This window comes from Abramis brama (genome assembly GCF_963993115.1).
Source record: "Abramis brama genome assembly, chromosome: 13".
In the NCBI taxonomy this organism is placed as follows: domain Eukaryota; kingdom Metazoa; phylum Chordata; class Actinopteri; order Cypriniformes; family Leuciscidae; genus Abramis; species Abramis brama.
Genome location: NC_139975.1, coordinates 27,403,554 through 27,417,919, shown reverse-complemented (window position 1 = coordinate 27,417,919; position 14,366 = coordinate 27,403,554). Strand labels below are relative to the sequence as shown.

Below are 14,366 nucleotides of genomic sequence, written 5' to 3'. Positions count from 1 at the left end.
TTCATTATTCATGACCACAGAAAAAAAAGATTCCAAATGCAAAACAGTTATGGATTTAAGGTGCAACTAATTCCTTACAGTCATTATAAATAATGAGAATATTGACAATAACAACAAACATGTCGTAGCAAAAGCATGAGCGTACTAGCAGGGGTTTTCAACTGGTGCTCGAGGTTTGTTTACCTGCAGTTTTGGGCTGTGTCTGAAATCGCCCCCCATACACTCATTCACTATTCCCTACATGAGTCCACTAATATAGTTCACTTGGAAGTGTGCTTTTGCATATAGTTTGTGCTTGCTGTTTAATAATTATTTGAAACTTAGCAAACTGGCGGCTCCAGTAGTAATGACATGATTTATCTTGAACTCTGTCATGAAAACTAGCATCTATTAACCTTAATAAAACAATTTAATAATCAATTAAAAATGAATTTAAATCTGTATATTACGCTGTACCCACATTGGACCAGTGGTTTGGAAAATGGATGGATGATTGATTCAGCTGAGGCGCCATCTTCTGGTCAAACACGGGAATTCATTCGACACTCGACTCTCACAGTGCATTATGGGTATTCTCTAGCTGTTGAGCATACATTGGTTGTACATTCGCTATTGCGGCGCATTGTGGGATTGCACTCGATAAGGTCCACTATGGTTTCGGACACCACTACAAATGGCTGTCCCATCAAATAGTGCCCTATTTAAGGGTATAGGGACAATTTCAGACACAGCCCTGCTCTAAATCTAGACAAGCTGGACAAGCTTATCAACATCTTCAGGATTAGAAAGTTGCAAACAGGTGAGTTTGATGAAGGTTGGAGCCAAACTCTGCTGATATCTGTGAGATCCAACTAACTAATATTATCACGTGCTTGACGTATGTACACATCAATTAACTAAATGAAAATTCAAATCAGTAAACCCAGTGGCATCTGCAAACATATTACAAAAGATAATCATCAAGTTCAAACAGGTGTCCTAGCAGATTAACAACAGGTGTAGTTCATTAACAATTTAAACCTAACAATTATATATTGTCATGTATTGTGCTGCAATTAAACTGATACATTTTTTTAGGGGCCACTTTATCTGTATTTTATTTCTAAAAAGTAGCCTAAATAGAAAAACAATTAAATATCAAAATACCAAACTAGGCTCATTGGAAAACATGTTTACCTAAAAAAGTAAAAAAAATAAAAAACAAAAAATTGTGTATGTACCTACATACTTGTACTACATACTTATATATATATATATATATATATATATATATATATATATGTACCTACATACTTGTACTACATACTTATATATATATATATATATATATATATATATATATATATATATATATATATAAGTATGTAGGTACATATATATATATATATATATATATATATATATATATATATATATATATATATATATATATATATATAGCTCACCTAAAACAGTATTGCACTTGCGATGTGAAGCGTTCGGGTATGAGTGATGAGCTTGTATGAGGGAAATGTTTTTTTTTTTTTTCTTTTTTTTTTTTTTCTCACGTTTGCTTTTGTTAACACTATCGGCTAGGTTTATGGTAGGGTTTAGAGCAGATAGCGTCACTTATGAACAACAACCAACATAAAATATTGCCTGATTCACATTTCTATATTTTGGATAAAACTGAAGGCACTTTTTGTGTATCTCACTGGACATTTCACTTTGAAAGTTTCGCAAAACGTGCAAGAATCAACCTAATATCTTTTTGCATAAATGTCACCATTGCCAGTTTTTATCCTATGAGGCTTGATTGCAAAATATAGTACATGTAATACAACGTCACACTCTATCTTTAAGTTAGACTTTAGATTTCATTGAGAATAGCAGCCAGCCACTGCTGTTAAACTTCTCACATTGCCCAGATGAAAGTGTCTCCTTTGCGTGTAAATTGTTAATGCGAGGCTGATTATACAACCTTGTATACAACAGACAAACAGAAACCAGCAGAAATTTTGGCTTTGTTACATCGATGTCGAACAGAACGACATGCTCTGGGAGTCTGGGACACCTGAGCTTCCAGTGTGTCTCTATTGTCTTCATTTACATCTGACTGAATTGTGAGGATGAAATTGTATTCCATGAGTAGGTAATTCTCCTTCCATAGGGAAATCACTGGAAGTGTACACACACACATACGAATAGCAAAATTACGTTCTTTAGACATGTAGGCAGAAAACTAATTGGAATCTGACTGCGAAAGAGAAAAGGCAGGAGTAATCGGTAAACTCGTTTACAGACTAAATAATAGGCTGTCATGTTTTTAACAGACTGACAAAAGGTTTTGTTCCTTGAAATTGGCTAATAAAACATGTTTAGGTGCACAGCTCAGGTGGGACTGCTTTTCATTTAAAAAATATTAATGCCCTGCAGTTTTTATTTTTTTATTTTTTATTTTTTTTATCTTTCCTTTTTACACATTACTTCAGATTTAAGCATGGCATTAATTATTGCAAAGAAAAGGAAATGCTTTGGTGTGAGAAGTAGTTCAAATTTGATGAGATCTTTAAAGACAACATGAAACAGCATTCACAATGCATTTAGGACATGTTTACGTGAAACAAAACATTCATGGAAATAGCATAGCTCAAGTGATGATGAAAAAGCTATAATCTTAGTCGTATTAACTAATATTATTTTAATAGCAGAAAAGAAAAAAAATAGTTCAAAGGCAGAGAGAGTTATTAAGTTTTAATGAAAGTTTAGGATTTTTTTTCATGTTCTTGCATACTATGAACTAATTAACTGTGCACATTTTTTTTTTTTTTTTTTTTTTTTTTTTTGAAAATTAATATCTGGAAAATTATTGTAGATTGGATTGCAGTGTTGGTTGCTCTGTTTTCTCCCTGATCTTTAGCACTATTCAGACGGGATTAGTTTTACAAGGGTAGATGGAGTAATGTATTTTTCCCACAGCACGTCTGAAATAATAATGGCCAATTCACACGGGATAAGATATCTCAGTAAAACTAGCAGAAGTAACTCGATTTACGCACTGCCGTCACCTTCCTGTCGTCATATGTGTATCACGTTGCTTCCTGATATCATGTGCGCAAACACATGTAACCTATATATATATATAATTTTTTTTGTTGTTTTTTTTTGCCACAGATTTGTCCCACCCCGCGAACGCAACTGAATGCTTCTTCAAGCGCCTCAATACTTGGGAAAAAATGCAGAAAACTACTTTTAAACAAGAAATGACGGATTATTTACATACATATTTACAGCAGGTCTATTCGCACGGGATTAGTATTACCTGAGGTAATTTTCCCGGACCTTTGTCCTGACATTGTCCGTAATGATTACTGAGATTGCACATTCGGACGGGACTAAAATCACTGAAAAGCTCTGGTAATAATTACCTTACCCCACCTCTCCACGTTAAACTAGTCCCGTCCGAATAGGGTTTTCGTCTTCCTAACAGTACGGTCTGTAAAACACACATGTGCCTGTACTCTGAGACACCCTCTCCAACTCATGTGAAACATTGCTGTTACGCTTCTGTCATGTCTCATGTCACATTTTAAAGAGAGACGTAAAACATTTTTGTATCGTCCCTGATGTTCCTGTCACCAAAACTCTTTGTGTAAACCTGTCACTAAGAACAGGCGGCAGTGATTTGTTTACTGCCTTCAAATCAAATTGAAAAGGAAGCCAAGCCAGAACTACAAAACGGGCCATTTTTACCGCATCTCCAAAAACGGCTGGTGCTGCTTCTGCCCCAGAGAAGACCGTATGCACGTCTGCACCAGTCAGCTTCAGACCACAAACACACCAGCGTTTTCCACTTTAACTACAAGTTCCATGGGTTCAGTATGCCCAAATTGCTTAAGAAATGGTTATCATTTGTGACTGTAATGAAAAAGTACTACATCTGAACATTCAATCTCGCCTTCGGCATTGTGCATGCTGCTGCAGCTAAACACTTCTGCGTCAAGAGCAGAAACAGGTGATGAGGAAACGAGAGGGACAATGCTGTTTATGGGAACAATGTGATACTGGAGCGCTTGTGTTCTGCCATGGACCAATGACTTTTCTCCCTGCCTCATTTGATGTAGCTACAGTATATCATTCGAAAAAAAGTGTCGAAAGCGTGGGTTGTCAAGGAAACATGATCTGACATATGAGTCATGAATTCAAAATCGTGCAGGCCCTCAGTACAAAAATTAATTAGTGCACTAGGAAGTCTCGTTTACATGGTAACATCGCAAAAACAAAGATTAGCAACTGCCTTGTGCTTGGCCTTTCTAAATGGAGCTTTACTGTAAACAATCCATTTTACAGCTTTACACTTGAACTGCATTATAATTGCCAAAGACCACCACAGAGAATGAATGGTGAATAAAAAATAAATAAATAAATAAATAAATAAAAAACGGCTTTTCAATTAAAATAGATCCTGTCAATGCAGACAGGATTGGAATATATACTCATTATCGTGAGGGAAACTCCTAACCACACGTCTTTGCATAGATCGCACGTGTAGGCCTACCAAGCCAAAATGTTTTTTTAGACATGCAAAACATCACACATGATGTTTCAGTTTCAGTACTCCATGTTTTTGATGAAGTACGCATGAGAAGGACTGTCAAGAGCCTCTCCAAAGCATGATTCTGCTATCATCAAATTGAAACAAGCTGTTTTTTTGCTGCTTAGATTTCTCTCTCTCACACACACACACACTCACACCATCAACAGCAGGCAATTCAACTAACTGTTATGGTTCTCTTATCTGTTGCCAGTTCGAGTCAAGTGACCCTCGGCATCTTAGATGAAACCCCATTTTAAACCAGAGAAGGTAAGACCTTTGGAAACCCGAACCAGAGAGCAGGAGAGAGTTTGTAACTGCTTAAGTAGATTAAAAATCTACAAGACACTTCATTTACCAAATTGTCCGTAAGAGCATTCAGGGCCTTTTATTTGAGAAGCAAGTTTAACGATCAACAAAACATGATAACACTTTCTTGTAGACAGAAAAAAAGAAAGGCAGAAAGAAAGAAAAGACAGAGCAAATTAGATCGGATTTTAATACCTTGACCTCAACAGGATTGCACAATGAAATTAATAACCAATATACAGATTTCGCATGACTGATATAAAATTGTATTTATTTTATCTCTCATGGTACATTCTATTTTAAACAATCATTAACTTAATATTTTAAATAAAGACTGAATGAAATTAAGCCTTTTCTTTTAAAAAATTAAGCTCTCTCTCTCTGTAATATTAATTTGAACTGACAAACAAAATAAAGATTTCAAGCTAGTATGATTGAGCATAATAATATTGCACATGGAAAGTGATATGATTCTGACCATATCTGTAGCCTTTTCATAAGGCGAGTTAGGTCTCACAGTTGTGTCGATAAAACACAATCCTCTCAACAAATCCAATAAATTACAGTGAATTAGTACTTCATTCGCACAATGCCGTTTGTACTATCCAGAATCATATCACGTTAATGCACACTTATTTGGTTGCATATTGTTAATAAGAAACCTTTTACAAGTTGCTCTGGGATATAAGAATAAGCAAACTGTTAGACGTGATATGCTAGGAGGGCTCACCTCGTGCAACGTGACAGTGAAAATGACATCACCGTCATCTGTACACATCTGTCGGTCAGCCACCAGCAGAATTCAGAATGTAACTCAGATCAGAACAGAATTTTAAATTCAGAGCTCCAACTAAGAGCCTGTATCACTTATAGCATTCAAAATGTCCCTTGAAATTGTTAAATAGTACCAATAGTCTTTAAATAATTCTGCATAGAAAAATAAATTAAATATGAAGTTAAACTACGAATTGACAGGTGACAGTGGTCATCAATGTTTTTTTGTTTTTTTTTTTTTGTTGTTTTTTTGATTTTCCATATTTTTCTTGAATTTTTTTCTTGATGAGCTTGTTGAATTTACTTGTCGACTGTTGTAATTTACACAACTGCCCCACAAATACAAATAATGTTGACTTACAAAATAAATCCAGATACGCTTACATGGCAAGCAGCTGTTTAGTTTATCTTGAGTTCATGAATGTCCTGTCATGTGCCATAGCCAAACACTTCAAAAAGAATCACATTTCAGTAGAACAATATTAAATGGCTCTTTACAGGTAATTGGAATAATCCAAAATGTACGGATGTTGGCTGCCAGTATCTTCAGATATAATCAAATCCAAGAGTTTCAAGTCCCCCAAAAGTGGCAAAATATAATCCAAGAGAGGGGAGTCTGGGGTATTCCACCACTTTCAAGCATGTGCCAACATCCCATTCTTCCACTCCATTTGATTTTGTCATCCCAAGATGCCTAAAAATACTTCCAACCAAACACAATGAAGAGGGGTCAATATGAAGTACACTCAACAATGTTTCATGACCCAATCATTTGGTAAAAAACAAAGTTCAGTGGAATTTGATGGAAACCATATCAATAGCAGCAAACTACGACTGTTTGTAAAAGATACTGACTGATGTGATTCTTAACTCTTAATGGCATCACAACATACAAAAAAAAAAGGTATGTAATTTTGACAGCCAACGATTCTAAGGGAGTTACGCTTTGTGTAATGAAACGTGTCCTGTATTCCATTGGTCATTAGGATTTGTCTTAAGGCACTTTTGTCATTACGGGGCAGATGAAGATGATGTTCTAGAATTTACTGAGGGCTGTCTGTTCCTCTAGTACTTGAAGGTAGTCTGGGGTCCCCATTTTTGCCTTTAGATCATAATAATCACTTTTACGCTGCTCAATCACTATCTTACTGTGGTTGCCCCCTATCAATGATTTTTTCATTTTTTTGTCATGTAGTTTCTCGGGGTAACGGATCTCAAAGCCACTCACCCCTATACTGTTGAAATCCTTTTTGCTCTCCAAGTAGGTGTGGAGGAACATGGTGTCTCGTCCCGGTAAGAACTCGTCCAGCTCGTCAATGGTGCTTAATCTCTTTCTGGGGTCCAGGGGTAGAGAGTCCTTGTCCATATCTGCACTGTTGCGTATCATCATTTTCTGTCTCTCTGAGTCTATAAATTTGAAGCCAGAATCCGAGTCTCTAATTCCACACGTGTGAGCTTTGCTCATGTGCTCAATGGTCTGCGGGATGAATGTCTCTCCACCCAGGTCGTCCTTCTTGTTCGATTTGTGATTGTGCCTCCTGATATGGAGAGGCATGGAGCCGCACTCCTGGTTGCTGAGCCCCTCCTGTCTCCCTGCTGGTTTTTTGTTCCGTCTCAACACAACGACCAGCAGGCAGAAGGCCACAAAGACAGTGAGGATCAGAACTACCAGTATGCTCAAGATCATAATAGACAAGGGTACAGGACCACTGGGGGGTGCCTTGCCAACTCCGGCAGGTGACAGCGATGTGAGAATAGGGGTAGCACTAGTCAGGATGAAAGGAGGCCTGGCTATGAGCTTCGGGCAAATGATCTCATTTTTCAGCTCTTTCAGCTCAATGTTGGAGAACTGCACTGGAGACGCACACTTGACCCCTTTGGCAGCGACCCCTTCGTTCAGTTTTTCGAGCCACAGTTTCAAAGCTACTAAATCGCATGAGCATTCCCAAGGGTTGCCATCCAGGTCTATCTGAGTGAGAGATTTGAGCTGGTCTAGGACGCCACTCACAGGCAGATTCATGAAGTGGTTGTTCTTTAGATTCAGTCTGGCAAGAGAAACGCCTGCAAAGATGTATGCAGGCAGGCTTCTGAGCACATTGTTATTCAGGTACAAGAGCTGCAAATTTGGCATGGAGTCAAATGTCCCTGCTAACACCTCCTTTATGGCATTGTACTCCAAATAGAGATATTGGAGGTTACTAAGCCCAAGAAACATTTCAGGGTGCAGCTGCTCCAGCTGATTTCCATTAAGGTATAGCCTACGGAGGTTGGTGAGATTTGCAAACACACCTTTTTGGACGGTGGATATTTGATTGCTGCCCAAATGTAGCAAATCTAAACCCTCAAACCCTTGGAAGTCAGTGGGACTGATATCTCGTATGTAATTACCACTTAGGTGCAATTTCTTAGCATTTGGCGGTTTAGGTATAAGATCTGCTAGACTCTGGATGTTTCTTTCTTGACAGCTGACACTAATGCCAAAGTCAGAAGGGTGAGCTTTGCATGTGCAGGGCTGGGGGCAGGAGAGAGGAGGGATTCGAGTTTGATAGGACACAATTTGGCCATTTTTACCAGGTGGGATACCAGCAACAATCCCATTGCCGTATATTTTAGAGGGATTGGTGGTTTTGGGTGCTTTGGTCACTAAAGGTGCTATGGTTGAAGGTGCCAGATTAGAGATGGTTAGCCCACCTTCGGGCTGGGAGGGGGGCATCCGTACATCAAAGTCACTGCCTGTCCCCATGGGGCACAGCTCCTGCTTATTAGTCTCCTTCAAGAGGCGGCCATACAGGTCGCTAGGGGTCTCACAGATAGCCTCCCCAATGAAAATGTTATAGGGCATATTCTCCAACCAGGCTTTCAAAGGTAACAAATCACAAGTGCAATTCCATGGGTTGTCATCTAACTGCAATTCCACTATCCGTCCAATGTGCTCCAGGACTCCAAGATAAGGAAGCTTCTGTATCCTATTCCCTCTTATGTCCAAGTGAGTAAGGGAGGCGAATCGGAAAATGTTCTCAGGTAGGCTTTGAATCAGATTGTCATTTAAAATGAGGACCTTCAGTTTATGTAATTTGTTGAAGGCTCCTTTCTCAATGAACTTGATTAAATTGTAGTCAGCCTGGAGGTATTCCAAGTTCTCAATCCCTCTGAAAGTGTCGGCGCGGAGCTCTTTTAACTCATTGTTATTTAAGTGCAACTGTTTCAATGCACTAAGCCCCACAAAGGCCCCTCCCTCAATGTTCTGGAGTTTGTTGTTCCCCAGGTGGAGTGAGACTGCATGTGTGAAATTCACAAAAGAGTTGGGGTAAAGGATGTACAAAAGGTTGTTCTGGAAATTCAAATGGTAGAGGCTGGATACTGGCGGCTGCAGCTGTGTAGGTCTGTACACAGTTATTTTCTCACAGTTCACATAGAGGACGTTCTCGATGGACATGCAGGAGCAAGCGCTGCAGGTCTCAGCTCTGAGGTCCGAATCCAAGTCACAAAATGAACCCGATATGGAAAAGGCCAACAGAACAAGCAGCAGCATTTTGCCTTTTACAATTCCCCCAGTAAACCATTTACCTTAGAGGGGGGAAACAAACAAACAATCAACACACATGCCTTTTTTCCATTGACTCACACAGCTAATGCCAAGATCTTACAGCAGGGGTGTTTAAAATGCCCACTGTGCACACAAAGAACTTGGAAAAACCTGTTATGTGCCTTTTGAATCCTAATATAATATCTGAGCCTACACTGAAAATAAATCCATCTGTATTCAATAGCAGCACAATATATATGTATATATATATATATATATATATATATATATATATATATATATATATATATATATATATGGTGTGTGTGTGTGTGTGTGTAAATACACCGACGTGGTGTGACTTACACCGCAATAAATGTATGCATCAGCGTATTTCTTGTGTTTCAGTGAATCGAGGAGAAAAAAAAAAGTATCTGTCCATCGCATAGGCTACATAAGACGGTTTTATCACCTTCACAAAACCGTATTTTAAATACAGTACAAAGAGATCATGCCCTTTGAATTGCCAAGCTTTGCCAACAAATAACTGAATATGTACAAAATAAAAATTCAACACTCACCGGCAATGTTTTATCTCCTCCTTTTCAGATAACACCGGACATTGGGAGCGCCAAGAGAGGGACAATTCCCATTCAGCCAGGTTCAGATTACAGTCTCAGCCTCTCTAGCCAGGCTCCACTTGTACAAAACATATATTGTGTCATAAAATCCCAAGGTTACTGAGCTCTTTTGAGGCATGTCAAACACAGCGCTGCGTATTTGCGCTGAAGAATTAATTCGTTTCAACCGAAGTGAAAATGGTGAAATAGCAAGTGGTGAATTTGGATGCAAAAGAAGTCCAGCATTCTTCCGTTTAAAGAATTGAACATCAGTTTAGACGCAATTTGAACGGACAGTTCGCTCAACAGTTCGGGGGAAATAACTGATACAAATCTTAATAAATTAATCGCAACAATCCATCGCGTGTCGCGGCTCAACCCGATTACCAAAAATCAGAAATCGAGTCCAGTTGATTCCTGCCGTTTCTTGGGATTATGCAAGTTGCGAGAGAAGAGGAAAAAAGAAACTACGTGCTCTGATGTCAGACCGACGAGGAAATTAATAATTCAGCTGAGTAAAATGCGCTCGAAAAGAGATGCCATCCTACACCACATTATCAAATTAAGTATTGTTGGTGCAGTCCTCGTCCTAATAACGAGAACAGTCTTATAAACCAACTATTCCACCTCGTCTTCTTCTAAGTATGTTGGTTTTGTTGCTGCATTGAGCTTCCCACACGGTGAAGCGGGAGGAGAGAAAATGCAGAGATGCAGAGAGAGAGAGAGAGAGAGAGAGAGAGAGAGAGAGAGAGAGAGAGAGAGGCAAGCGCGCGAGGCGGCGGGGGGGTGGGGGGTAACAGGGCGAAAATATTAAGGAACAAAATGTAACTTCAGACACCCCTTAAACACTCACTAGTGAACATTATAAAGCGCTCTGATAGTGTCTTTCGTTGAGGGATCTCTGGAAAGGGTGACGCGTAATCTGTTGTTGGATCATGGCCAGTTCGTGCGCGCGAAACCGATTTCCCGACGGCAGCGCGTGTGGATTTAGCGCGTGTGATTCTTTATTTTCTTTTTTTATTCTTTATTTTACAATATTTCTATTACGAGCGCGCGCGTATGTGTGTGGGAGAGAGAGAGAGAGAGAGAGAGAGAGAGAGAGAGGGGAGGGGGGTTAACAGGGCGAAAATATCAAGAAACAAAATTCAACTTCAGAGATCTCTTAAACACTCAATAGTGAACATTATAAAGCTCTCTTTCTCATGTGTCTTTCGATGAGGGATCTCTGGAAATGGTTACGCGTAATCTTTAGTAGGATCAATGCCAGTTTATGCGCCTGGTTGCCTGGCAGCAGCGCGAAAGGATTTAACGTGTGGGATTCTTAATTTTCTTTATTTTACAATTTTAAGAATGCCTGGATGCACGGCACCGCATTTAGAAACTGCGGCAAAGTCACCCAGAGCTGTTGCACGCACAGCAACAAATCTTTTTTTAGTTTGACAGTTCCCCAGGAATGATGATTCATTCTTGATAGACAACAGGTGCGCCGTTTTATCGACTTCTTATGTCTTTCCAATAACCTGAAGATTGATTTGTCCTCATGCATGTGTTTAATTGATTTTATGACATGCATGCTCCGGAATTGGATGCAGTTATGATTAAACTTTTAGATTGTGAAGATGTAATAGTGAAATAGCGGAGTTAGTGGACATAGATGGAGCATCCGTGTCTGTCATGTCCTCTATGGCTCTGCAGTGGGTTCATGTGTAACCAAGAAAAAAACAATAAGATCAAACACGGCGCCCTCATCTGGCAGAAATAAGTGAGATTTAGCTCATAAAATGAATTGCATTCTAAGCTTTTTATATGTTCAGATTTCCTTTATATTGAGTCCATAGTGTAGAATCTGATATAGGGGAGACCGGGACGAGCTGGTAAACGGTGAGTTTGTCACATTGTCCATCTCAGAAAGTGATTTGAGTCAAAAATCCAATTGAATGAAATGTGTTTCTCTCTGCATGTTTTGTTTGTTGGTTTCAAACACTTATATTGGGGTAATTAATTGGTAAACGTTTTTTTAAAAACATATAATAACTAAAATTCCAATACCATATTTTGTATACACACTAATAATGAGCTTAGATTTTTACTAAAGTGTGTTCTCAGAACAATATATATATATAATTGTTGTTCCGGCTGTCAAAAATGAATATTTTATAAATTTGAAAAATATAAAACAACTTTTCCTGATCTGATTGTTAATAATAATTATATATATATATATATATATATATATATATATATATATATATATATATATATATATATATATATAATTATTATTAACAATCAGATCAGGAAAAGTTGTTTTATATTTTTCAAATTTATAAAATATTCATTTTTGACAGCCGGAACAACAATTTGCTATTTTATATTGTTTTAATGTTTACATATGCTGAAAAGCCATTAAATAGACCTATTGTTATTTAGACTGTAAAACATGCCTTCAAAGAAAGTGATAAATATTACTCAGAGAATAAATTGTGATAACTAGCTCTAACCAAGTCAATTAATCCGTTTGTGTGTGCAAGTCATTTTACAACCCAGTGTTTCAATTTCCGCATGTTTGAACACTGAGCTCATTTCTGCCTTATGTAACACTTAAGAGCAAAGACAACTGTTGGGTCAATGTGAGAATATTCTTTTTATATTTATTAAGACCTCATCTACTACCTAATACTATTTTGGGAAATGATTGAAGCTTATTGCAGAGAGGTGAAAATCACAAGAAATTCCCACCTCAACCAGAAGTAAAACAGCAAAAGCCCCTAGGGTCTTCACTCAGTTATAAGCTGGGCAGCAATGTAGCATTTGTTCATATTTTGTGTTTAGGCATGGGGTAAACACTTTCAGTCTGAGTGTTTAGTGTGAAGTGACAGCCTTTGCTCTGTGAATACGGGGGTTGTTCTGGTTTTTGTCTGCCTCTCTCAAGTTTTAGTCTTTGATATGTTAAACAACTGCCTATTTTTAACTAGAAAAAAAATAAAAAAAATAGTGGTGGTGACAATATATATCTAAAAAAACCCTTAAGTGTTGTTTGTTTTGTCACGTTGGGTTGGTTGAATATGAATTAATTTAATCCACATTTTAATGTCGGTGCTCTATGTTCAGAGTTTTTTTTTTTTTTTTGTGTGTGTGTGTGTGTTTTTGTAGGGTTTTTTCGCCATAAACTTATTGCTTAATAAGGATGAGAACCAGCAATTATCTAAACTTTTCTCACCTTATTTAATTCTGGAAATATTATTCACCTAATATATTTAGTCTGTATACTTCTATCCAAATATTTCTTCATTCACTAAGACTATAATTGTGTGTGTGTGTGTGTGTGTGTGTGTGTGTGTGTGTGTGTGTGTGTGTGTGTGTACAGTTTTATATTACATTATGAGGACCAAATGTCAAGGATAGTAAACCTGAAATCACCTACATTGTGAGGGAAATTAATTAATAAACCTACTAAATAATTTTTTTTTTTTTTTACAAAAATGCAGAAAGTTGTCTGTGAAGGGTAGGTTTAGGGGTAGGTTGTGTGTATAGAGGACAGAATATATAGTTTTTACAGCATAAAAATCCTCACGCCTATAGATAGTCCCCATAAAGATAGCAAAACCGAGTATGTGTGTGTGAGTGTGTGTTTTCTGTGAACCACTGATAAAAATAAATAAAAAAATAAAACTTTTAAAAACTAAACATGGTGGAAAAGAACATTTTATATCATTAGTGTATGTGATACTGTGGTTGTCAACGACATAAAAAAAAAAAAAAAACCTTGAAATTGACAGAGAGTAATGGCTCAGTTTGAACTTTTCATAAAGTGCGAATGAGTAATGAAATGCAATTTATGTAAAGGATACCGGTAGCACATCTTCATTCCTCTGGTAGTTTTTACAATCCGCATGCAAAAACTCAGTGGGTGAAGAAGAATAACAATAAGAAGAAAGCAAATGACAAGATTCCAAAGCATTCGTTCCTTTGTTTTTAGTTATTTTCTTTTTGTAGCTTCTTCTCCCAATAGGCAAAACAGAGCATGTCGCCTTCATTCCACATGTTTTACAGCTTTCTTTTAACCCTTGCTCCTTGCTCCCGTCAATCATACAGCAATCTAATAAAGTACATCCCTCCAGCTGGCAAACATGTTGATTGACAGGCAGTCTGTTGAAATAGGGTAATGAGATAGAAGAGATGACACTGTGGAACGTCGCCTGCAGTGGATGAGTGTGGCTGGGGGAATGTCTACCGGGGATTACTGCTGAGAACTTTGGAGTCTAGTGGCAAAAATGGCTTTGAACTATCTACATATGTACACATGCGATGATTAAAGTTGTTTATCTTTCTTGTAGTCTGAAAGGGTACTGAGCCCTTAGGCATGGAAGACGTTCGCGTTCATTAGGAGAGCGGATTGTGTTTGAGTGACAAGGGTTTTTAGACAAAAAACGAAAATAATAGATTTGAAGGGGTTTTACCATCTTTAGTGGAAGTTGTAGAGTTTAAAAGAAGCGAAAGAGATCGTAATGAAAGCCTTGATGGTTACAGAAGCGAAAATGTATCTTTGTATAGAGCAAGCAGG

The 14,366-nt window shown here is 37.8% G+C and overlaps 1 protein-coding gene across 2 annotated transcripts; it reads right to left on the bottom strand.

The window, feature by feature from the left end:
- Window positions 1-5,914: 5,914 nt before the first annotated feature.
- slitrk4 (SLIT and NTRK-like family, member 4) lies at window positions 5,915-10,492 on the bottom strand. 2 transcript variants are annotated; one of them, XM_084133501.1, is made up of 3 exons: window positions 9,764-10,492; window positions 6,885-9,223; window positions 5,915-6,359 (listed from the first exon to the last, which is right to left on the bottom strand). In XM_084133501.1, the coding sequence occupies exons 2-3, from the start codon at window positions 9,186-9,188 to the stop codon at window positions 6,351-6,353; spliced, it is 2,313 nt and encodes a 770-aa protein (XP_083989627.1). In that variant the 5' UTR covers window positions 9,189-9,223; window positions 9,764-10,492; the 3' UTR covers window positions 5,915-6,350. The 2 variants fall into 2 exon arrangements, with proteins under 2 accessions (XP_083989627.1, XP_083989626.1); XM_084133500.1 differs by having other exon boundaries at window positions 5,921-9,223; window positions 9,764-9,901.
- Window positions 10,493-14,366: the final 3,874 nt, after the last annotated feature.

Bases quoted from the DNA above. Each gene is read 5' to 3' on its own strand.
- slitrk4 (XM_084133500.1), bottom strand. From the start codon at position 9,188: ATGCTGCTGCTTGTTCTGTTGGCCTTTTCCATATCGGGTTCATTTTGT.